General features: G+C 38.9%; 2 protein-coding genes across 3 annotated transcripts in view; both read right to left on the bottom strand.

The window, feature by feature from the left end:
* The window catches only part of phex (phosphate regulating endopeptidase homolog, X-linked), a 25,321-nt gene extending 15,067 nt beyond the window's left edge, over positions 1–10,254 (bottom strand). Inside the window, exons 1-6 of one of the 2 annotated variants that reach the window (XM_026291920.1) lie at positions 10,117–10,254; positions 6,535–6,669; positions 1,772–1,828; positions 1,470–1,631; positions 991–1,074; positions 9–235 (exon numbers count right to left, since the gene is read on the bottom strand). In XM_026291920.1, coding sequence (XP_026147705.1) covers positions 9–235; positions 991–1,074; positions 1,470–1,631; positions 1,772–1,828; positions 6,535–6,658 — 654 coding nt within the window. In that variant the 5' untranslated portion in view covers positions 6,659–6,669; positions 10,117–10,254. Of the gene's footprint in view, positions 1–8; positions 236–990; positions 1,075–1,469; positions 1,632–1,771; positions 1,829–6,534; positions 6,670–8,545; positions 8,653–10,116 lie in introns of those variants that run through there. The other variant, XM_026291919.1, reaches the window with a different exon arrangement.
* Positions 9,841–26,444, bottom strand: mbtps2 (membrane-bound transcription factor peptidase, site 2). The gene is made up of 11 exons (XM_026291921.1): positions 26,153–26,444; positions 23,751–23,899; positions 20,406–20,544; positions 19,455–19,558; positions 17,650–17,777; positions 15,197–15,315; positions 13,931–14,111; positions 12,654–12,760; positions 11,930–12,125; positions 11,395–11,470; positions 9,841–11,100 (listed from the first exon to the last, which is right to left on the bottom strand). Exons 1-11 carry the CDS (start codon positions 26,225–26,227, stop codon positions 10,878–10,880), a joined length of 1,497 nt encoding a protein of 498 aa, XP_026147706.1. The 5' UTR covers positions 26,228–26,444; the 3' UTR covers positions 9,841–10,877.

Below are 26,444 nucleotides of genomic sequence, written 5' to 3'. Positions count from 1 at the left end.
TATCTGACCTTGATGATGTAGTATGAAGAGTTTTTGTCATCAGGGGAGACATAGAGGCGAATAAGGACACTCTTACTGTGCTGGTTCCTCATCTCTGCAAGAGTACGCAAGAGGCTCCATTGGCCAGCCGACCACTGATAGCTGCCACCGAGCTCATCCCCCACAACAGGCCATCGAAACTCTGGCTGTGTAAGTGTTTTCAGCATCGGTTTAGCATCCACCTGCTCCAGCATCGCTATGTAGAGAGAGAGACGAAGAATGATTAGGACTTAATCATTGTTTTGAAAATCTACAGTATTTTATTGGTTTCTACTATTAAGTTTAATGTTGTTTTATTATCCTGTTGTGATCAGAGCGCTATTTGCTTTTATTCACCTGATGTATCTTACTGCTTTTTCTTAGGCTGGTCCTCAGTAAGAGCCTTTTAAAGATATTATGAAGGATTTCAGGCTTAAGGGTAGACTTACAGGTTTAGACTTATGTTAGGTTAGGTCGCCAAGTGCTTGCTCATAAGGGATTTGTTGGGTTTTTTTGTTTTTGTAAACTGCCTTGCGATGATTTGTATTGTGATTTGGTGCTATACAAATAAATTGAATTGATTTGAATTGGATAAATCAAATTTTAGGCTGAATAGAAATAATTCCCCTTGTAAATGTTTTTAACTACAAAATGGATTATAAATCTGAGCAGCTTCTTTAGTCAAAGTCAAAGTGCCATTTAAAACATCCCACAAACTCATCTGTGTCAAGTTCATGTTGAGTTTGGCCACTACATTCTTGGGCTCAGGTTGGGTTCAGGCAGAAATACATGGCTTGATCCATAGTCACATTCAAACAGTCAGATTATGCAGATTAAACTGCCATTTTGGCACTTAATTGCCAATTCCTATTAGGGGTTGGGGTTAGGTTAAGGGTATAGTTAGGGTCACTGTGGTGAACTTTCATTTTGAATGTAGACCAATGCAAAACTACATTTTTACGTTAGACTTACTCTCATCCATACAGGAGCGGTAGAGGATTTTAGCCTTGGACACTGCCTCCAGCTCATTAGGGTCCGATGGAGCCTCCAGTAACTCTGACAAGAAAAAAGTGTGCGTCATAACAGCTATAATAATTAATTCTGCCTGAATAAATCTTAAGACATAACTACATAAAATGTATTTACTTATAGCTCCTATTGTACTAATAAAGTAGGGGTTAAAAAAAGTTAACCAAAAAAGCCTAAGAATGATTATAGTTCTCACTTCCAGTGGTTCCTACACAAAAGAGATCTCCCTCCAAAGGTTGTAAGAGATATGACAAATTGCCTCATTTGTTTTTGTCTTCAACTGAAAATCTCTTTTGCATCTTAGAGATCTTTTATGTCGTTTGATATATTTTCAGTCTTTTAAGTTTACATCAGTTTTCATCAATGTAGATGAAGACAGACATTGATCTATGACCCACATTGAAATCTGTGGGTAAAAACACCTTTGAGTCGGATGTCAACATGCTGCCGCAGCCAGGGGTAGATGCCATACGAAGAGGAATCTTCAGGGATTGGGTTCTCCTTCAGCCAACCTCCACAGGCGTATCTATAGAAGTCCTCGCAGGGATTAATGGACCGATCCAGTTTAGTTATAATAGATCCAGCTATAGGAGAGAAAGACAAAACAATACGCTCACACAATAATAACCCACACAACTGAACTATCTCATGCTTAGTCGAAAACCATACAAACAAAAGTGGAAGCTCTATTATAAACAAAACAACTGTTTGCATCACTCCTCACCTGCTTCAATGCATTCTGGGCTCAAACAGAACTCCTCCTGACTGGATTTTTGAGAGACTGAGGGAGATGATAAGAGTTAAGGATGAAGAATGACAACAAAAATATGAAATTATACTGTGACTGAGACAGTAACACAAGTAACACAGTACATTCACTCAAGCGCTGTACTTCTGCACAAGGTGAAGGAACTTTCTGTGATTTACATGAGCATTTCTATTTATAGTATCGTATACTTTTACTATTGTATTTTTGGCACCTCTATGTTATTTAACAGATGGACTTAGTATGGAGATGTTACACATCTGTGCTACCACACAGCCTTAGCTGTGAAGCATTAGCTTAATTTAGAGACACAGCACTTCTTCATTTCAAGCTGGTTGGATAGTCTGATGTTACTAAAGGTGTAGCTACCAAAATCCAGAAGATCTTCAAAATATCCTAGCAGGTATAGCTGAGTTTCACTACTAAATATTAAAATGCTGCTTACATTGTATTGCATCAATTAGGGTGCATGATATTTGAAATCAATATGATATTCCTGTGATGGACTGGGGACCTGTCCAGGGTGTACCCCTGCCTTTCACCCAAAGAGAGCTGGGATAGGCTCCAGCAGATCCCTGGGACCCTGGTTAGGAATACACAGGTATAGATAATGGATGGATGGATGGATGGATGGATGGATGGATGGATGGATGGATGGATGGATGGATGGATGGATGCATGGATGGATGGATGGATGGATGGATGGATGGATGGATAGATGGATGGATGTCATAATATTCATGAGATTTTTTTTAAAAATAAGCCCAAGTATAACAAAACAATTCATAAAAGATGACGTAGCAAGCAAACACATATTTAGTGTAATGCACTGTGTTCCATTACTATGTAAAATCTCCACATTCATCCATCAGCTATGGTGCTTATCTTACAGAGGATTGTTCCTGTGCTAAAGCCAGTCCCAGCTGGTGCTGGGGAAGAGGTGGGATTCACCCTGACCAAGTTACCAGTCTATCAAACAGCTGATACACACAGACAGTCATGATTGCTGTTCTCTTCCTGCCTTATGCTTTTACTGTGTAGTACTTCATGCCCCTTAGTCTCTTGCTTATTGTGTCTGTCTTTAAGCAGTCATTATCCCCTATGGTTAGTTCCGCCTGTGTCTTGTTAGCTTGCTCACTTCTGCTACAAAAACCCCAGTTACTGTCTTATCAGTGCCAGCTCATCCTTCGCCATCGCCTTGAGGTCTCCAGCCACCAGTACTTGCACAAATTCATTCATGCCTGCTTGAACCTGAACCCACTTGTCCCTGACAAAGACTCTGATGTCCCCTTTATTCTCTCCTGACTTCTCCTCACCAGTAGCTCACCCTGATCTATGCATGCCTAAACCTGAACCTGCCTGCAATGATGACATTGCTTATTCAGCTAACCTGCCTTAGCCAAGTCCTCAGCCCGCTCCCTCTTGGTAACATTTAGTTTGCCTGACTCCTAATGGTTGCTAGTTCTGAGCACATGCACTGTCTCTAACCAATCTGCCCAGTCTGCAGATAGGGATGCTGAATCAGACCCTAACACTGCCTCAGCCATGATCCTCACTGCTCCAGCCAGCCTCCCACCCTTCAGCAACGCCAAGCAACTTACTTCACCTCACATGATAAATCAAGTGAAACTAGGACAGGATCTGGTGTCTCTCAGCTGTGCTACCCCACTCCATTACAATCTGTTGCTCACACCCCTTCTGTTGTTATTCCAGCTTCCCTTCTCTCCCCAAAATATGGTCCTTAAATTAGTTGCACCTAGCAAAGGGTTTTTTTTTTTAACTGCAAGTAGTCATTTCAAACAGCCAGCAAAGAATGAGCTCTAGGTGACCAGAAGTCAGACTGTGGCTGAAGCCTGGCCTGCCAGACCGAAGAGGCTGCATTCTTTGTTCACAGAGTGGAGCCAAGAAGGAGCAAAAACATTGATTGACTTTTTGAGATGAGAGTATTAGAACCAGCCAAAGGATTCAATTGTGTATATCATATATCAATAAACTATCAACCGCATCAATTGACATTATGCTGCTGTAACGATGCTGTAGAACTGGGATGCATATTAATCTGCTAACACCTGCTTTGAAAGTGCCTATTGAGCACTTTGTTCCAACCAGGCATCTGCCTCCACAGTTTATGAACCAGGACCATGATGTGATGGCAGGGGCAAAGAACTGGTTTTTGGTGTGATTTTTGTTTTGAGCCTCATTAGACCCTTTAGAGCTATTCCAGCATCTAATAGTTGGAAAACAAGTGCAGCGGCAGCCCTTGAGGACCAGAGCTTGCCACCTGTGCTCTAGTGGCCACTAACATAACTAACTACGCACATAAATAAAGGAAGCACATAGAACTGAAAGTGCCTGCTAGTTGTAATAAGGGACATTCCCACAATCCAATATTTATCACAATGTGACAGATACAGAGCAAAGTGCAGTTGATACAGCTGGAGCCCCCTAAGATAAAGTAAACAGTGGATTCATGTTTTTAACCTCATGCTCGTCTTTACAAAGGATGGTCACAACCTACACTTGCCACATAACCTTTAGCTGTGTGAATAGTTTTGATTTATCAAGGCACAGATATTGACTTCTTTCTACATTGTTGAGCTGACAGGCAGTTAAAATTGTTTCACACACACATACACAGACAAAATAAGCATGATCAGGATACTGCAAAAAGTGTTATCATACGTTCACTTCCTTCTTTAGAAGGTGAACAAAAACCCTCTAACCTTTTGGCAGAAACCACAATATGGAATGTGAATCTGAGGGCAAACAAAGGCAGCACAGGCCCATGAAGTGAAGTGACAGATTTAGAAGCCAAATCCCCATTGTGAACGGATGAGTGGAGTGTTGTGGAGCTAAATCGTAAAGTCTGACTTCTGAGGTTGACTGGTTGTCTAGTTAGAGTTGCTTTGTGACTTGATGATGTGCTCACTTATAGTACATTTGCACACAATCAAAACGTCAACCATGCACAACCTGCAGGGCCTGGAACAACATCAACAACTCCCTCTGACCGCTCCTTTAAAAACACACGCACACGTTTAAACAGACACACACTTCGTCAGAGGTTCTTGTGTCACTGCTAATACCAACCTCATGTTCATTACAAAGATAAAAAACAGACCACTGACACAAAACCCATGTCCACATACACCCATTTAACACACGTGGGCCCTAAACTCATTAAAAATGTACAAGTGAAGAAATCAAAGCAACCACTTGGCATTCTGGTGTCCGGTCATTCGCATAGCTGGAGACTAAGGGAGGGTTTCCATTAGAGTGGGTGTATGTGGTATTGCATAGAGAGGCACACAACAATTTAATTTCAATGCCACCACAAAAATGTTGGCTCCGTCCATGACAAAAAAAACACATACATCCCAACCATGACCATCCTCTCAACCATGCAGCACTGAAGCTGCCTACATGAGGACTGACTCTTAAAGGAGTAGTCTGACTATTTAAGAAATACTCTTCTTACCTAGGCTACTAAAAATTAGAAGATTGATACGACTCACCTCTGTCTGTTGAAAGAAGAAGCTTTGTGTCTTTCCTATGTTGTTCTGATCATGTTCTTGGCTACACAAAGTGATTTTGTCAGACTTGTTTTTCCAGCTGCAAGTAGGCTGAAGCCAAGCTACCCATCTCCTGTCCCCAGCATCATATTTAGCATTTAGATGATCAATCTTCTCCCCAAGTTCTCCACAGGAAAGATAAGTAGTGCAATTCCCAAAATGTTGAGCGACATTTATTTATCATCTAACATTTTATCAAATGGAGAAATCTAATAATTTCAAGAACCACGATTTTATTTAGGATTAAAACTTCACTGAAACATTTAAAAAGTTCAAAAACCTATTAAAATTATTTGCTCTGTCAAAGCTTGAAAGTGTCCAGTACAATTATTTGCATAAAATCTCTGTTTACACAGAATATGGAGAATTTGAAATCGTTTGGTGGATTATTTTGCTCTTTCTTAGCTTTTGAGAACCTGATCCAATTCACTGCATTGTTTTATTCAGATACTGTAAAATTAAACTTATATGGGAATAAGAAACAGTGCTGCATACAGCACGTTTAAAACCTAGCTGAAAGTATAGTTAAATCAGTACAATTTTATCATTTCTACATTGTTTAATTCCATTTCTTATTTTCTTTTATTGTGAACGTCTGCCCTTTTTCTCTTGCAATGTTCAACTGTGTCAGCTTGTCTTCCATTCATCAAGTTATGTTTCATTTTTATTACTTATTATTTTCTTTTTACTGGGGCAGTGTTCTTATTACTTTCATCTGCACAACAGGTGCAATGTATCTCACCCTGGTACATCTATCTTTACATTTATGAAATTCTGGCCTGCTTTCCACATAAACAAATAAGGAAAAAGCAAACACCCCACGCTCAATATATTAACGCTATGTGGTTACATTTACGCACAGAGGAACAATCCAAAATCCTTCCTGTATACCCGACCCAAAAGGTACCGGACAAAGCGTCAATATCTGAATGTGAAGGGGCCTGGTGAAACTTTATATGAACCAAAAATAGTCTGACACAAGTTAAACGTCCACCCAGCATGTTTGTGTGTTATTTCCAGTCTACATGTGCTGTATTCCAAGGGCAGCGTGTGTAATGTACTATGCATTTCCACAGAACTCCTTACAAATTATACAGCGTGAAAAACCTGCATGGATGTGCGTGTGAGTATGTTTGCGTGTTGACTTACCCAGTATGAGGGCCAGCAGCAGAGCAGCAGAGAGACACACACACATGACCAGAGCTATCCTGTAGAGACGGCTGCTGTGCCTCTCAGGTTTAACCCCACCACCGCCTAAATGCTCCAGCTCCATGACTCACTATACTACACACACACACACACACACACACACACACTGTTATAACTCTCTGGCAGAAAAGCACTGAGCAAATCAAAAGTAATAAAAAATAACACAAAGTTATAACGTCATCTTCCTGAAATTAAAAAAAAAAAAAAAATAAAAACTTCTGTAACTTTCCCAGTGTTTCTCTCTGCTCCTGCTATCTGTCTATCTGCTGCTACTCTAAATTCACTATATCTCTTCCAACTGTTCCTCCCTCCCTTCATTATCACTCCTCCCCTAGCACTCTTCTCCTCCCTTCCCTCCCTCTAGGAAACAAGTGAACAGAGTTTCCAGTGCCATGAACAGATATGATGTATTAAAATAATTGACTAAAACCAGAACACTTTATGTGTGTGTGTGCGTGCTCGTGTGCGTGCGCGCATTATCACCTGCAGACCTTGTTAGTGCCTCAAGCATACATGTAAAATGTGTGTCTGGTGTGTATGTATCTAATCTCATTTACAAAACAACAGTTTGTTCTGCTCAAAACATTAATCAGGTCAGACAGTACACACTAGAACAAAATTACAATCACACACAGGACACTGATTGTAACTGATTGATCTGATGATGATGATGGTGACGTGTTTTCATCACAGTGCATCGAATTTCTTTGAATACACAGAGATGCTGAGGATAATGACACCGCAGCTACTGATTGGTCGTCCACCTCCCCCCTCACTGTGGTGGGAACTCTTTCTGCACGTGCTCATTAGGGTTTGGGGCATTGACCACAAAGTTCTTATATAGACTTGACTTCCTGTCCTCCTAAAAACACCCATTCATCAAGCAGACACATCAACCACAATGCTATTGTTCTCCAATGTGACTCCTTATCACTTCTTTCCTGTTTTTATTCTTAATGTTAGAAATCTTAACTGGGATCCTCTGAACCTTATTTAGCCTCAAAATTTCAGCAACGTCAGCAGCTGAGAGATGAATTGTGTTGTGCCTGCTAGTCAGTCCATTCAAACATTTGAATCTATAATCCCTCCTTAGATTCTAGTACTAACCAGCTTGAATCTGTCTTCTGATACAAAATGTCCCCATGGGTCGCTATATGTAAGTTTTATTGTTAAGTGACATCCAGGAGTCGTAGTTTTTCCTGGATTCCTCGATTCCTGGAAAACCTTTTGGAAATGCCCCAAAAAGAACATGTACGTTCAGGTGAAAAAACAGTGGCAGCAGCAATTGCCACTTGGATTGGATTGGATTGAGGAGGTCAGGGTGGATGGATGAGTTGAACTTAAACACTTGGACAATGTTGTTTAATTATGACCACAACATAACCTGAAGTACATTTGTTACTGTAACCATAACAACAGAGGTCCTCTTGTCTTTTGGTCCAATGAGTAGATCATCTTCAATTCTGTTAAGCTATCTGGTGTTACTTATTGATTTATAAAACCATTACTGGCATAACATTTTGTAATCTGAGGTTATTTTTTATTAAAGTATTTTCGATTTGTATTATTAAAGTGCGATTCAAACGTCCGATCACACATCTTTCCTCTTGGGCTACCAGCAGTCTGCACAACTTTAAGATAAATTGCCATGAAAGTGTGTGCAGATAATCAATATCCCCAGAGGAAAAAATCCTACTTGCTTTCCCCTCACATTTCTGTTTAGTGTGTGTATGTTTTAGTGAAAATAGAAAACTAACTAGTGTTACATAATCACCATATAATTTTGTATATTGTCCAACATGGATGAATTGTATTAACCCAGTTTTACATCAGGTGAAAATACTTTGCTTTATGATCAAATACTTCCACAAATACATTTCCATGAGCCTTAGCTATAGTTCAAACCAGCTAAACATAAACAAGGTAACATTAGGATGCTGAGGGCATTTACCTGAAAGCACCACTGCACCTTAGTCCTGCTCGCATGTAGGAGATTTCAGAGCGAAAATCAAGAAGCCATCTCTTAACATGAACCAGACATTTAGAGCCTCCTCTTGCCCCTCCCCTCCACTCCACCCATGTCTGTTTACATAAACATCCCTTCAGGCTGTCATTAGCACAAGATAAGCAGCAGAAACGCACACGCAAGGTCAAAGTAATTTTTTTGACTTTCTAAATGCCTTATCTGAACACAAACGCACGAAAAGATAACTGCTAGAATTTCCTCATGCAACATGAACTGATCCTCTCACATTCTTACCCTAATTCTTCAATAATAAAACCTCTAAAAAGGCCACAATTCTGAACCTGCTGACGTCTTTGATAAACACACCCCTGTGGGTAAGCTTAAGGCTATTGAGTAATTATATCTGTGGGAAACACCCTTCCAAATTACAAGTGTCATCTGTCTCTCTCACACACTCAGGAAAGGTAACCATTGCAAGACTCTCTGAAAACACCACACTGTGGTCTGGAGCTGTTACTAAAAGTGCAGACCGTATACTTTTGTTAGTGTCTGAGTAAGAATAATGTGTGCCAGTGGGGAATATGGAGGGTAGAAAATAGAAAGAGGAACGTCTGATAATCTGCATTTGTCAAAAGAGAAAATCATCCTATTTTGTGGTTCATGTTACTTGTTAAACACAATATAAACTATTAGTGAGCAATATTTGAAATATGACAAGACAAAAGGAATATTTGTAGTGTGAACAGCTCCAAAAAATGCTCTTCCACACAGTGTTGTGTATATATAGGAAGATATGACATTTTTAAGTAGTTATAAATGAAACATTTCTCAGCATTTAGAAGGTCTCAGATAAAAACATATATTTAAAATTTGTTGGCAAATACATAAAGATTTCTATGAACTTAAATCTACATTACAAAGAGTTACTGATTAAGGTGTTGTTATATTGAGACAGGTAATTTTATACGTGCTCCAGCTCTAAGGCTTTCACTTTGGTTATGTAATAAACTACACTAACATGTTATTAAACAAATCTGATTTAGTCTGTTTTATATCCGGGGAAAGCAGCACCTCCTAGGATCAGAGCTTCTCTCATCAATATATCAATAAGGCTTCCTTATTAAACAGGGACATTCATCTTAGGGTGTAATGTATTCAGTGGTGTCTAAGCTTCCATCTATGGTATGTGACATCAAGTTACAATGAAATATTAGAAATCTATAAGAAACGTCTTTCTACGGTTCATGAAAATGCAGGTTAAGAGAGCTGGAACTGCAAGATAACACAAATGAAATCATTTTATTTCAGTTTCACAGATTAACTTTTACAATGGATAGAGACTAAAAACTGAAACATACAAAAGAAGGAAAAACCTTCACAGTGAAAACTATTTTGCCACTGCCGTATGCAACAAGGCAAAATAAACTTCAGGGAGTAAATCTATTTCATCGAAATAACCACATTTTTGGGTGTTATGACACATTAGGGTGCTAGGTTATCGCTTTCATCAGTTCATTAATAAATGTAGAAACATGGGCAGCATAAGGGTTACTCACAACACGAAGGTTCTGGGTTCAACCCTGAGGCTTTTCTTGTATGGAGTTGGATGTTCTCACTGTGCCTGACTGGTTTTGTCTGGATGCTCCAGCTTCTCCCCACAGTCCAACGACATGCAGTTTGCAGTTAGGGTGATTGATGACTCTAAATTTCCCATAAGTGTGAATGTGAGTGTTTGTCTGTCTCTATCTGTCAGGCCTGTGATAAACTGATGATCTGTCAAGGGTGTACTGTGCCTCTCCCCCAATGTCAGCTGGGATTGGCTCCACCCACCCTGTGACCCTGGATGGATAAACGGTAGATTATGGATGTCTGTACAAACATATATATACACACTATGGCCTTTGGAAGCAAAGACTAGAAAAACCAACTTTTTTCCCCCCAAACTGTAAACAGAAGCACATTACAGATAGTAAAATTTGGAAAGATAGTGCAAGTCTTTGTAAGGAGTCTCATATGACAGTGCTTTAGAGCAAGTGCATTATTTATTTGTTTATGTGCTTTTGTGTATATGGCGGCAACAAGGTGAAGGATGTCAGGCGTTTGTTTTCCCTCATAGTCCTGTAAGGGCTTAAAAGGCAGAATAATGTCCTGCTCAGCAGTCTCTAGGGGCAGAAATACTGGGTAATGCAATCTGCCCCCTGCATGTTCACAGTTTAATGGTCCGCATGTCTCGGGCACATCCTGAGAGCACATTTTCAGTCCACATGAGGCTTTATTCATTTCATTTCTGTCTTTTCAGGAAGGTCAACTGCTGTGGCTACCGTGCTGTGACCATCCACAGGCCTAGTGCCACATTGGCTGCCAGCAGGGCACTGCCCGCCAGCAGCAGGAAGAAACCAATCAGCTCACGTTTTTGACGGTCCGTTACCACAGTAACCAGTGTGGCCTCGAGCAAAGCGTTCAGCATCCACTGACCGTCGAGAGCAAAGCACGGCACCGAGTTGACTACTGCTAACGCACCAGAGAGGGATACCACATATCTGAGAGACAGGGGTGCTAAGGAATATACACACACAAATTCATATACACTCATTTCTGGAAAGTGGCACTTTGATGAGTTTAGCCAGCGAGCAGGAAACACACATTCTACCTGATGCTACAGTCACTGGCTCATTTGTGTTGAACTGTGCTGATTTTCAAAACACAAGTAAACAGAGGAACATTACTGAGACAGTATAGAGCACATTTTGTCAATCAAGAATCACCCTACCTAAAAATGTAAGATAATTTGTTTAAATTTCAAATATGTGAACAGTAGTGACATCAAAGGATACTTGCAAAAGGTCTCCAAAAAGACTGGCAGATCCAAGTAAAGGAATCCAAAGCGGGGAACAAAGTTGGTCAGACTCACTAAGACAAAGCAAACAAATGGAGCTTTTAGTGTCACCCTGCTGGAGTTGACATATAACCTTAGATACATTAAACATAATAGAAAATCTCTCACTGTCCTCAAAAACAAAACAAAAAAAAAAGAAAGACAGTCAACTCAACAGCTATACTGAAACCAGCAATTATGTCAATGTCAGCAGTACAAGTGCTCAAGACTCTAACCATAATAAAAGCAATGAAATTGCACCTGTGAAACTGCAAACAATATTTTTACTTCACTTGTAAATAATAAATGGAAACTTTTATCATACATTTGTGATGTTATGACTCCAACCAACCACAAAATGTTTATTGCAGGCTACCTTTACTATTGTAAATGATTTCCTAAGATTTCAAACTTACAATTTAAATGATGAAATAATCATTTAAAAAAAAAAAAAGGAAACGAGGTAACATCAATCACCATAAACACATACATACCGGCATACTGAAGGTGCGGTGGATACCCCACAAACAGCATGTGTGTGTTGGGTGGGTGTGTGACACGGATGAAGCGAGTCTGGTTTTCCAGTGAGGGAGTGACACATATGCTGGCAGAGTGGAAGGCTGCGCAGTCGTCATCAGTACGACACACTTGTGACCCTGTCACCATCTTACGCACGGGCATGCAGGCGTACTGCAGCCACCGGATTGCAGGAAAAAGCAAAAAAAAAAAAAAAAAGAAACATAAGTCAGTGAGGATAGTTCATTTTTTATTTTTTTATTTGTCCTGGTGTTGCATCTCTTGCTTTTTCTTTTTTGTCTTGTACTTGTGTCTTTGTCCCTTTGTCGTGTTTCCTTTTTTATCAGAGTAGCCTTAAGATAGTGTGTTTTTTTTTTTTTTTAGCAGTTGCACTTGATCTCACCAATTACTTTTCTGTCAATCCCTGTGCTTATCCTGATAGCTGCTGGCTATCTTTCTCCATGACCATGACCTGCTTTTAAAGTACGCTGTCACACAAAATGTCTGACATTTAGAAATCAACATAAAAGGTTTTTTATTATTATTATTATTTGTGGCCATTAAACTAAATAATGGAGTTGCAAACCATTTAACCCACAGTGGGAACAAAAAGAACTCCATAGAGGAAGTATTAAAAATATGTTTGGTTTTCTAAAAGTGTTGCTGAATCACAAAAATCCCCAGCCTGCATGTGAGTGTCACCTCCTTCTCTCTGCTATTCCTGCCTTGAGGTTTAACGTAAGAGAAACAAAGGTCTGTTAGGCTGTTGTTGCTGCAGCAGTCCATTGTTCCATCCAAACGCTTGAACGCTACAAGAGAAGGAAAAAAAAGTAGACAGAGAAGACTGATTAAATTCATAGATCAGACAAAAATACTGAAAATGGCTGTTAAACTTGCCTAAAGCCCAAAGTGACATTGTCTTGTTTTATCTGACCGACACATCAAAATCCCAAAATATTCAGTTTCTTATAATAAAAAAAAACAGCAACACATCCCATTTGAACACCTAGATGTTGAAGATAACCACAGAAGTATATACATTTCACACTTTTGTTGAAAAGGATCATTATTTCCTTTGAAGATGTTTTACATAACAGGTTAGTGGAGAAAAGATGGGAAGTGCTGTGTTTAATTCATTAATTAATTAACCTTTAAGGTCAACTGAAATTGGGGCTGCCTGAGCTGAAATTTATTCTCATTATTATGTGATTCATCTTCATTCTTGTCAGTTTTTTTTTTTTTTTTTAATAAATAAAACTGTTAAAGATGAAAACTACATGAAAATGTTGTAACACAACATACAGATGTTCAAACTTCTGCTCCACATAAGACAAAGACACAGTTGGAAACCACGATGGAGAGAACAAAAGTTACGAAAACAGCTACCAATTAATTTTCTGTTGATGCTTGTGGCTTTTTATGAAATTATAGTCATTCAATAAAGAAACACTTTTGCACTCACTAAATTACAAAGGATGCAGTCTGCCACCCAGATAATTACAGAGAACTAAGAAGTCTCAGGAGCTTTAATTGGACACCTTTTACCAGGGAGTTTTTAATGAATAGCTTTTTGAAAAAAAAAAAAAAAAAAAAAATATATATATATATATATATATATATATATATATATATATATATATATATAAAATAAACTTTATGGTAAGGGTACATGAATTACCCTATATTCATGCATGAAAAAATATGAATTCAGGCACATAATGCCTGATGAATTACTGGGCTTACACAAAAGTGAACAGTGTCTCGTGTGTGCCTGAATACATGAATTAATGCATATCAATCATGAGTTCTAAGTTGTTAAAAATAGTGAAGTTAAAGGGACTGGTTGAAAAACTCAGCCACAGCAGATGTATTCTGTTGAATTTCAATAGGAATTAATAATAGTAAATATCTAAAAATATCTTTTGGCAATATTTTTGACAGGGTCAGTGTTGCTTTTACTACACAAGCAGCACACACACCTCGTCCATGAGCCCAGCTGGGCTGCAGGCTGGTGACAGGGACACAGTATCCAGTCTGTGGGGTGTGAGAGAGGTGAGACAGGCAGCTGCTCCAATCCTCTACTGCCCTGACCGGACAGTCCTCAAGCCCAGTGACAATGTCCCCGACTGACAGGCCCCTGGGCCCGTCTGCTGCAGAGCCCTGGTTGGAAGGCATGCAGTGGGATGTTAAAATCGGTTTAAAACTGGTCATAAGATGGCAAAAGCAAGATGGTTTCAATAGATTACAAACAGCTTAACTAATAAATGCTGCTTTGCCAACTGCTGCCCATTGTGTTTCCATTCACATAAAAAAAAACAGATTCCTTAGAAAAAAAATCTGGTTACATGCGTTTCCTCCCATTTTTTTGCCATTTTTGCACTAGGCAGAGTGAGAGAAAGACAGGTCAGCAGAGCTCTATGCTCCTCCTCATGGTGCAAAACAAATCTCCTAGTGTCACTACAGGAACAATGTTCCTCATTAACATAGTTAAGAAATTGGCTTACTGGAGAATGTGGACTGAGCTGGTTAGTTAGGGGTGTGTAATTAATGTGTGATTGAGCAACAGCCTTAACATCAGCAACTGAACGTGGCAACACTATTTTATTCCAACCTGCCTCATGTGTTTTGTTATTGTTTCATTTTATATTGTTTATTCCATCTTATGTATGATTCCTAACTAAATGATCTTAAGTTGCGTCGCTGCAGCCATGAAATGTCTTCATCCTCATTCAACCATTTTGCTGCTCTGTTTTGAAAAGTGCTGTAGAAATGTTTATCATTTTTGTCATTATTGCAGCTCAAAATGTGAAGAGCTTATGGATATGTAGGGAGAATCATGTTAAAGATCACTTATGCTTCGTCAGCTAAGCTTATAAATTACTGCAATGGAGGAAAATAGCAGCAATGGCTTAAATGACAAATGATCATGCTAATTCAGGGGATGCATTTTTAATTTTTTCAAAGAGATGTGTTATACGACACCCAAGTTGATAATGAGATGCTCAGTGACTATGTGACTCACTAACTAAAAGAAATATGAGAAAGAAATAGTTTTTGAATGAGAAGCAAAACAATCTTTTTTTTTTTTTTCTCTCATAATCTGCACCAATAATTGTTAAACTTTGCACAGGGATAGGATATTGTATTTATCAAAATGTCCGATGATTCAATTAAACCTTAAAAACTGCTACCTAAACGGTGGTACATGAACAGCTGGTTCCCACACAAACACCTGCTGCACTGACCTGCACAACCTCTGTGACCAGCGCCCCAGCTCCAGTAGAGTACATGGGAAACAGAACGACGGGCAACAGGAAGAGGAAGGCTAATGCACAGACACACAGAACAAAGTTGTGCCACACGCCTATAAAAAAGAAAAACAAACAAAAACATATTTTTAAATTTTCACATTTTCAGTGGAGCATTTATTAAATCTTTTTATTGATGTTGTCAGTAATGAAGTAATAATTTACTTAATAATAATATAATATAATAATAATATAACAGAGCTACAAGTAACATTGATAAGTGTTCCAGTTAATTATTTGGCCCATTAGACATCAGAAAAAAAAGAGAAAAAAAGGAGGTCTATTAACATGTCTTCTTTAAATCAATCAATAGTCCAAAAGCCACAGATATCCAGAAGCTTATATAAACATGATACTAGACAACAAATAGCATTAAACCCTCATTGTAGTTTTAATATTCAATTTACCATCATCAGAAGAATAAAAACTCAGGAAAACGTAACATTTCAAAACATTAGGCTAGTTCTTTTTTTCCATTTTTGCTTACAAATTTAACTAACTTTTCTGTTTCTGACCATAATTTCAAGTCCATATATTAAAAAAAAAAAATCTAACAATTATTGATTCATCAATAACTTGGTAAGTAAATAAGACCCCCCCCAAAAAATGCTTAGCACCAGTTGACATTATTAACCTAGTGCAACTGTAAATTTAATCTTAAATTTATCATATTGTTTGACCAGGACAAGCAGCAAATGTTCACATTTGGCATTTTTGGCATTTTTGCTTGGACAATGACTGAGCGACTGAGAGCTACCAAAATATTTGGCACAAAAGTTTTTTGAACAGGTCATGATCAACTCATCTTTGCAGCTCTATTCCAAAGACCCCACAGTTAAATTATATTCCCGAATATTGAAAATATTATTATGATTCTGTCCTCCACAACCCTCTTAAAATGAAGCAAACAAAAGGCAATAAGGCTATAAGTGCCAGAATGAGTAGTAGAGTGCTCTATGTATACTGTTTTAACAGATGTTTTGCTGTCAGATATCGTGGTAAGACAGTAACCACTGTGCACTAAAAATACAGTCTATACTATAGAAATTATGCAAGAAGCCACTGCCATTTGCACAAAGAAAAATACACAGTATCTGATGCAAAGCCAGCATTCAAATGTGATGACAGCTGAATCAAGCAACAGGCCAGGGAAAAATTTACAGTACACAACATGTAAGAAAGTATTTTTGAGGCAAACCTTGGGAAAATAAAATGTTTTTAAAGTCTGTAAAAGTAGACAATGCTGGTTACTACATCCTAAAAGTGAAACAAAATCCCAGAACCAGACTAAAAGGCTTCTTCTTCAGGCCTTATAGCAAAAAAGGCTAGATATGTTTCTGACATTGACTTGATAAAGTAAACAAACCATAAAATTAGTTTTATGCATCGTTGTTTACCTATCTCTACAGAAATACATAATAAACATGTTATGCGAGAGAACCCCCTGCCTACAGAGCAACGTCTGCTGCAGACAAAAAGAAACAGTCACATAAATAAACACAGCATGTCCTTAGGTCACCACTCCCCTTATGAGAATAGCATATTTCTCTTTCTCTTTTGTCATCTGACAAACATCTTTGATGCCTGTGGGCAACACCCAACTTATTTTCTCACCACAATAAGTAGAAGAAAAGCCTACAGTGGATTATTAAAGCCACAGTTTTAAGACAACTCTTCACTGCCCTCTTACGGCCCATGAAAGCAAAGAAAATTCACTGATGCTTATATAGACTTAGACAGAGGACATGTAGTATTTACTTACTTATCTTACTTATCTACTGCAGTAGAAATACTCTGTTGCAAGTGATTTTTTTTTTCCATATATATAATCGCTACTAAAATGTAATGTTCAGTGTGTACAATCTTGTTCTAATCTAATGTCTTTGTAGCATGTTTTCAATACAGTTTTAACTACATTTAAAACTTAATACTTCAAGATGTGCAGATATCCTGTTATACATGAAGTGAATACCATCATATAAGTATTTTTATTTCACTGCTTTTTTAATCAAAAATGGTCCTATTTTTTACACCAGACTGCACTGAAATAATCATCCATTTGCTGGCACACACTAATCACCTATGATGGCCCGTATAAGACATCAGTCACATTCATGCATGTATAACTAGCAGCTCCACCAATCAGTTCATTAAAATCTAATTTTCTTAATTGCAGCGTAAAATAATTTGATGTGACACAGCTGTCTGGTGCTCCGAAAAAAAAAAAAAAAAGTCAGAGTGACCTTCTCTGGAAAAACTGAAGAGTATTTAACAAAATGCCTCTAATATTTGTGATTTATAGCTGTGATTACATTAGCCGGCAAAATAATCAGGATTACCAGCTCAGCCGTAAGATCTCTGATGACTAGACCACAAATAAAAAGTCTTACCAGCGCAGAAGATGCGAAGCTGCTGAGTGGGTGATATGAGGTTGAGGTGTGTGGTGAATAGGTCCACAAATGCACCGGGATACATCACAAACACAAACATGCCGAAGCCATTAACCCGCACTTGCTCCCTGTGGGAGACAAAAAGATGTTATACACTCAAAAAAAAGGCCCAATCATTTTAACCTAGACACCAAAGTGCATACATTATTGATCACATGCTCAAAGACAGAGGTCAATTCATCCCTCAATCCCTCCATGACTGATTTTTGAGACTAATAATGATATATCAGCAGGTATTTGATTTCTTGATGACCATAACTAAAATAATTTAACTGCTAGTGCTCTGGTCCAGCCTGTATGCCATGTATGACCATCGACCCGAGAAGTTTAAAAATTGAGACTCATCAATGAAAAATAAAATTCTCGGCGATGTTGATGGTTTAAATGTAACTGAATTAGTATAATAATTGTTATTGTTTTGTGTCATTTTCACAAATTTGTTGATCTTAATTCATTTCAAAGGGGCATAACTGGTGTGAAAGCTTCAACAAAGTAATGTTGCCAAAGCATCAGTTGCAATTTATTGTTTAGAAATACTTAATTTATGGACAATATACAATAACAACATTAAGATGCAGTACCGGTCAAAAGTTTGGACACACTGTGGTGGCGGGGCGTGATTACGGCTGCAGGGGGAGTGGTGGGGCAGAGGCCAGAGGATCAGCGGCTGAATTAGGGACAGGTGTAGGGGATGAACAATCACCAACTCCTCTTGTCATAGGAGGAGGAGAAGAAGACGGGAGGAGAGCGAGAGCCAGCCACAAGGAGAGCTGGAGCACCAGAGTATTTGACAAAATACATTAAAGATTGAAATCTTCACCAACAGTGTCTGTGTGGTTAAGTGGTGCTGCACAACAGGAACCTGCAGGTAGCCAGGAGGGCTACACACACTTTCTCATTCAATCCAATGGTAAAGTGTGTCCAAACTTTTGACTGGTAGTGTATATGTTTTTAGCTATACATGTACAGTATATTGTGTGTGAGTGTCTGTCAGTTACTCTGCCTCACACTGTGACATACTGATACACCTCGGGCAGTAATTAGACCCCGTCTCTCCTCTCTTTAGGAGTAGTTTTAATTTTGAAAGGTCATTAGGCTCTATAAAAACTGTCATTAAAGCACTGAAATTTTTAAAATAATTTTTTTTCCTCCTTTTTAAATTAAAAGTTTTATCTTGTAGGAGGAAGTGTATCGCTGTCCTAAATTAACCTTTGGAGCAGCGACCACATATCCTTTTTTCTTTTGACTGCCATGATCTTTTTAGGTCTTCCGTTTTTGACTGCCAGCTGGGGATCACTAAGCATATATTTTGTTAGGACCTGTCTTTCCTCTGTGTGTCTTACAGTATACTGTATATATTTTGCCAAGTCATAATGTATTTTCAGGGCCAGATAACATTTGCAATCGTGGAACAGTCGTAGATGCAGGAGGAGGAAGACCAAGAGGACAATTTTTTAATCCAAGTCACATGTGGTTCACATAATGACGCATGTTGTTACTGACAAACACAAAAACTAATGTGTCCCTATTATAGGCCTATAAAGCCCAAATGCATAAGAGAGGTGAGATGAGCTTAAATGTTGTAGCAAATTCACAAAATAACACTTTTTACCACCATTTTGGGTTTGTTGGTTTTGGTCAGGTCTATCCTATTTTTTCCTCATAATGTCCAGTGGATGCTCTTTACTCTGCTGGTTGTCGTGGCAACACACACTGTTATGTAAATGTGTGTGTGAGTATATTACCTCAGTGCTGCCACAGCATGGCCCAGCTCATGTATAACTCCACTAAGCAGCAGGGCAATAAAGAAGTAGGCCAGCTGACTGGTGGGCAGATTGACACCAGGGACCTGAAGACATACCCACAACCAAAAACAGGAGAGAGAGAGACAAATGTGACTGATACAGAAACACAACATAAACAGACATCCTCATCCTGTAATAGGGATATTTTTACTGCCTCTTAGATATAAATTTTATGGGCATTTCAATCATTTAATTTAGGTGGAAATCTGCACTGCACATTTGGCAAATACATGCAACATTTATATCACTAAGATGTGTTTCGCTCTTCCTACCCAGTCCCTTTTAGTATTTCTTCATCAAAATAATTGTTTTAACATTTTGTTGATTTTTCTGTATGGTCTGCATTTTCCTTCACCACTGGCTGTATGTTGCAATTTTTGCCACCACAGGCTGAATACCTGGTTGTAAATGGACTTTTAATAGCTTCCCATGCATCACCTACAGCAGGCCATTGGGAATAGTGCTCACATTACCATACGGCTATTGACACCTCAAAGAATAAAAAGTGAACAGTAGGAAAATGCTAAATAAGAGCCCTCGTCATAATTGCAGGCTTTTTTCACCCACTCATTTGAATTTTACAGGCTTTATATGAACTTTGAAGGATGGTTACACTCTGAACACTACTTGGTCTCTGACCTTGTATGCAGTAATGCTATTTATGCTGCTTAAGAAATATAAAATCTAGTCGACTGAAATAATATTTTGACTTTCTTGTCCATCTTTATGTTTTACAACCAGTAAAGTCTGAAACATTTTTCAAATTGCACTTCGTGAATGACACTGCAAAATATAAATAAAGAATCCTCTAATTTGTTTATTTAAATTTTCATTCATCTGGTATTAATTATTTGTGAAAGTTTTTAAATGTCCAGTCGCATATATACATACCACCACCTGTAGCGCCTGCTGACCTCCTATCCGAGGGTTGCTTGTTGTCATCTGAGCGAGTGTCTGCTGCAGCGTTTTTATCAGCAGCACCACTGATCCCAGCATGGCTGCTATACCAAACACCAGACCACTGTTGAACCTGGGAGAGATTAAAAAAATAAAACAACAGAGGATGAATTTCAAATAATGCAATTTTCTCATCCAAAATGTGATACATTTGTCTTAAAAACAAAATAAAAGCTGTCATAGAAGTGTAAAAAAAAAAACAACAACTAAAAACAGAGAAACTGCACACAATTACATTATGAAAGCTAAGACTAAAAACTATATCAAAGACATATGAAGATTTTTGAAAATCACAACATATTTCACCACTGCTCAGTGATATTCATTAACCCTGTCCTCCCTCATTTAAATAAATCACTGATCTGCATAAACTGTGCACCTAGCATTAAAAACTCACTGTTGCATTGCTACAGGTCACAGAATAAGCATAACACTAGTGGTACACTAAGACAGAACACTTGTCTTTCTCAAGCTGATAAGATGAACTTTATTCATCCCTGAAGGAAAATTCAGGTTATCAAAAAAAAAAAATTCTACCTGTAACACGATGCACAGTAGATAAATATTTAAATGAAGGACTTGTCATTGCCCCTTCATCGAGCGTCCTCCCACAGATATTTAGTTTTGTACTCCAAGTTCGCAGTGGGAACAGAACCACTGTCGACTGACAACAAACGAGCAAACAAACACCAGACAAACCACAACCAAGACCTTAAAAATCACAATGACAACATGATCATTTATCTTGGCCAGTATTTCTCATATAGTGCCAGAGGCATGTGAACTGATGAGCACCTGTATATTTATATAAACATATGCTAAACTTGCTTTGTATACTCAGTCAAATTGATTTTGTTTCTGCCTACACACATTAAGAGCAGATGTACCAGAATGAAATACCTAATATGTTCAACATACCATTACAGCCAATAAAGCTATTTGTAACCACTGATCTGTGAAAGGATGAAACGGGCAGCTGAACAAAGCTAGTTACCTGGATCCATGCTTCCTTTGTCTCATTCAATTGAAGGAAAAAAAGAATATGGGTGTTGCAGGTGGCTGTACTGGAGGAGTTGAAACAAGTGAAAACAACAGAAGGCAAAGGCTTTCATACCAAACCCACTGCTGGACAAGTTTGTTATCAGCAAACCACTGGAAAAACTGTTCTAAAGCGTATGGGGGATGTCTCTGGGGACACTTATTGCATGGACAGGCTAGATGCATCAGCATGGAGTAACAGCTCACCAAAGATCTAGAAAATGTTCTTACACTGGAAAGACATAAATTGGAAACCTCTGGTACAGAAGCCAAACTGCAACCTGACGTTGCCTCCCAAAGCAAAGAGAGCTGGTTCATAACTTAACACATGCTGAAGCAGAACACTGTTTTTTTACTGTAACCCAGAGTCGCAGCCCTCTGTGCTATCGCTAATGGGTCATATCCTTTTTTTGGGCCTGCGCACCGAAGAGAAATTCGTCTTTGCCCACCTGGTGTGGGTCCCTCACCCAAACCGTCTCAATCACTCTCAGACATAAACGGCAGGTTGGACGAGCTCTTCCCTAAAAACCAGTCTTTTTCGTCAGCTGGTTCAAGGGACCAGTGGGGTCCATAGCTCAGAAGACACTTATTTCTTATGTCTCAACACAGGAAATTCTAGTGGCTAATTTGAGCATTTTATATTTTGCGATAAACTAGAAAAAGATTTCCCTCCAGCCCACTCAGACCATAGTGTATGTGACTACTATTCACTATTTCACCATAGTGTTTTCTGTGGGGAGTGTGCAGGCCCCTATTGCACGTGCCCACGGGCCTCTCTGTGATCTTACGTGCGCTCATGGCCACTCCGTTCGAACTGTTACTGCAGGTCCCTCTCCATTTTCTGTTGAGAAAGACTGCGCTTCTGCTGGCGTTATCCTCCGCAAAGACGCTAAACAATCTGTCAGCTCTCTCAGTATTTCCAGCTTGTCTTCAGATTAGATGCTCAACCCTGCAGACATGCCTAAATGCGTCACTAGTTTGTTCAGATCACATAAAGTGTGATCGCATAAAGTGATCACACTGGGGGGTTTCTTTCCTCCTCCTCCTCCTCATGTGTCCATAGATGCGCCCTGGCATATTATGTGGATCGCATGATGGAGCTAAGCTGCTCAGATCACCTTTTTGTTCACTGCAGAGTGTTCGCTGGGCTCCCCCCTCTCCGTGGAATATCTGTTTCCTTGGGTATGAGACACTATTGCGCAGGCTTACTCTGCGCTGAGTAGGAGGCCGCCGGCTGGCAGCCGTGCACACTCCACTAGAGGAGTGTCATCTTTCACAGCTCTTCTTCGCGGTTTGTCATTAGAAGATCCATCAACTACAAAGAGACCGCTTCGAAAAACATACATTAAACGATGGCTAGTCAGTATGACCCACTTATTTTCACCCTTTCTTTAACAAGATCAGAATTTACGCATAAATTGGGATCCACTGACAATATTTCTTAAATGTGATGGAAATCATTCTGATTAGAGATTCCATCTTAACTGTTTACATTGATGCTGACTTGATTATTTTGATTATAAGTGGAATATTAGAGTCCATGTAAATGCAGGTGCTGACTCTTTGGCAAGCATTAAGGTTGGAGTGAATGCCATGTTACCTTTAGATCTACTGCAGCAGTGGATGACCTGGGTGAGGAGGTCTTAGCAATTCTCAGACATAAAACTGTCCAGATGCTACACACACCTTCTCGGGTTTGCCAACCTGGGATGGTAGGAGAAGTATGTATGTTTTGTGATTCTACAGAGTTAACCTTTAAGTTTGTAGTCTATTTGGGCTCAGAGGATCACTGCAGAAATGTGTATCTACCTTTCCTCATTGCCAAATAACAGATCATTCAGTCCAAATTCAGACCACGTCCTCACCCGAAACTGGGACCAGATATCCTCCACACATAGAGATAGGCGGCCTTTCTACTCGCCATTCAACACCACTACCACATAGTGATAGTTGATATAATATTTCAACAGGCAGAAACTCTGACCAAGCTGTTGTACACCCTAATGTCTTTGATCCCAGTACATCAAACTGCAGTTTCAAGATGTTGATGCTTATCTATGATCAGAGTGTCAAGTCAAATTTTATTTACATATATAGGCCAACATCACAAATCAAAAATTTGTCTCAAGGGGCTTTACAGTTTGTACACCATTACACTCTCTGTCTTTAGACAGTGAAACTGGGCAAAAACAATTTACTGGGGAAAAAAAAGAAACCTCAGGAAGAAAAAGAAATCCTCACCACAGGTAAAGGGCTCGCGGGTTGATGCGAGCACAGTATGCAAACAGCCGGTTAAACATCGTGGTCTGCCATCTCACATGAAAAGGAGACAACATCAGCCCTCGACTTGCTAGCCATGACTCATAGTTGATCCGGTGTGTCACCGTTGACTGTGGAACAAAAACAGAGCCGATGGAAAAGTGGACATTGTTAAATAAGGATAAGCAATACAACAGATGTATGGTATCAAGCTATAGCTAATTTGCTGTCTCCATCCTCTCATAAGCTTTAAAACTAGGTTAAAACATTAAACTCTAATTATTCCTCCTACTAGCAATTAAAACACACCTACTAAAATTAATCCCAATGTAAATCACAGTGAAGATGAACAATTTCATTACATCTTTGCATGAAAAGACGACTGTGAATTCTTTTGTCTCTGTGCACATAAAGTGGGAGGAGGGAAAAGGGAAAGGAGCTCTAAATGGCCAGCAGAAAAAGTAGGAATGACTACAGCATGAAAAACTTCTTCCAATGTACACGTGGACATGATTAATGTCTAAAAACAGAACAGCTATAAAACTGTGAAGTCCTTTAACAAAATATCTCATTACTTAGGTAAACGTACAGGTTTTTAAATCAAATCAGAAATACTCAGTGAGCTTCACAACATCTTCCTGCCTTCACCTGTACCAAAGGTCTAATTGTACCTAATGTTATTAGTCCACAAAGGCAGATGAGAATTGCCACCTCTAGTAATATAGAATTGTCCAATTTTGATCCATAAAATGTTTTGTCTTGTACTATTAATAGGGAATTTTATTTGTCCCATATTTTAATGCATACATTTAATATTCAGTGGTGACAACATTATAATAATTATGCAAAAGTAAATCAGTGAATAGAGTCTGTCATCTTAATGCATGCTAAGCAAGGTGAACATGCCACTGTGGGTCTATGTCCTCACCTCTGTCACCCTTCACTAACTAGAAAAGATTTCTGAATTTGTCATCACGTTAAATTTAAGATGTTTTAAGACCTTTGTTAGCTCACTTCAAATGTAATTTAAGACCTACTCATTGCACATATTGGCAAAAACACTGAGGGATGCCAGTTTAAATTCCTTTGCAAGTAATTCTTGGACTCAGCAACACCTTAGTTTTTAATGTGGGTGTAGATCCAAACACTGTCCTGAAGTCTCTCGCTGGTGCTGCAGGAGTTGGTTCATAGTGGGTCAAACTGAGGCTGAGCCTTGTTGGCATGCCCGATATTAATACAGAACAATGTCATTTATTACCAAGTGATATTATTATTATAGTGATATTTTCCCAAAAACATATCATATAATCAGCTCAACATACAAAATGATCTATTAAGATCATCCCAAAGACATTTTGAGGCCTAAATTTCAAATGACTGGATCTGTAGACTGTTTAAAGCCCAGTAAAACTCTGGTCAATTTGGTCTCATAGCTGGTGGTGGGCTGCTTTAGCACTGAATTGTGCCCCTATGCATATTAATTACTGTGTGTATTCAGCACCAAAAGAGTTTGATGTGAACTGTGCCAGTGTATCAGAAAGATCTGGTCAGAAAGATAATTGTGCAGCAGACAACACAGAAGAGGACCAAAGCAGGTCCATATGGCAAGCCATTTTAACAATGAATAGATTTCACTCAAATATACATAACTGCATTTTGGATTTCTAAAGTCACAATTTTAATTCAAGATATCTAATATGACATTTTAACTGATCTGTTCTCCTTTTTGTATGACAGTCGCTGTTATTTGTTGCTGTTCATTGCATTGTATTAGTTGTGTTTCGGGTTTTAACTCTGCACGTTTCTATCTGCTGAGTAGCCATCAGTGTCTGTGACAGCAGAATTAAACATTGGAAACGTTTATGCAGCACCAGACTTGTTTTCTTTTCTTAATACATCAGGTCAATAGGATTCACGTTTAAGATATCTGTAATGTATTTGTGACTAGTCATAATTGTAATTTAAGATATATACAATTACATTCTGACTGGTCAAATGTTGAATTACAGATATCTTCAATGGACTTAAACGTGAATCCTGCTGACCTGATGTTTAAAAGGCTTGAAACAGGTCGAGGACCACATTCATAGTGAGTTCAGTACAAACAGTCATTTGTTTTCGAATGATCCGCAGAAAATAAACGTTTCCAATGTTTAATTCTGCTGTCACAGACACTGATGGCTACTCAGCAGATAGAAACGTGCAGAGTTAAAACCCGAAAAACAACTAATACAATGCAATGAACAGCAACAAACAGCAGCGACACTGAACTGTGCAGCAAACAAAAGGAAAGATAAAGAGTCTGTCAACACAACGGGCCAGCTGCGACTATCACCCCTGCACGTACAAACAAATAACCAACATGAACAAGAACCAATACTCACCCTCAGCAGCGTGTCGGCCAGATAGACAGCACACCAGCCTGCCATCACACACACCAGCAGAGACACAGGGATCATGGTGCATCACGGGACTCTCCACAGACAAAATGAGCCCAAATGCGATGTCCCATCACTCTGTCCACTCGGTCTCAAGCAACTATCCGCGGACACACATGCTTAATACTACGTTAAAGCGTCAATATCGTATATTCGATGTAAAGACAGAAAGGATGTTTATTGTCCAGGGTACTCTGTACGGACAGACTCGTCAGCGCTGCAGACTCTTCCTGGTGGG

Source organism: Mastacembelus armatus, chromosome 20 (genome assembly GCF_900324485.2).
Source record: "Mastacembelus armatus chromosome 20, fMasArm1.2, whole genome shotgun sequence".
Lineage (NCBI taxonomy): Eukaryota > Metazoa > Chordata > Actinopteri > Synbranchiformes > Mastacembelidae > Mastacembelus > Mastacembelus armatus.
Note: the sequence above shows the minus strand (reverse complement) of the source record. Positions and strands in the feature narration are given on the sequence as shown.

What these genes read in the sequence shown, in the direction of transcription:
- mbtps2 (XM_026291921.1), bottom strand. Translation starts at nt 26,227, where the DNA reads ATGATCCCTGTGTCTCTGCTGGTGTGTGTGATGGCAGGCTGGTGTGCT. An exon ending in CCGCGAGCCCTTTACCTGTG is followed by an intron (nt 20,545 to 23,750) that starts GTGAGGATTTCT and finishes AATCTCTCCCAG; the next exon opens with GTTCAACAGTGGTCTGGTGT. An exon ending in CAGCTGGGCTCATGGACGAG is followed by an intron (nt 12,761 to 13,930) that starts GTGTGTGTGCTG and finishes CTTCTCTTGTAG; the next exon opens with CGTTCAAGCGTTTGGATGGA.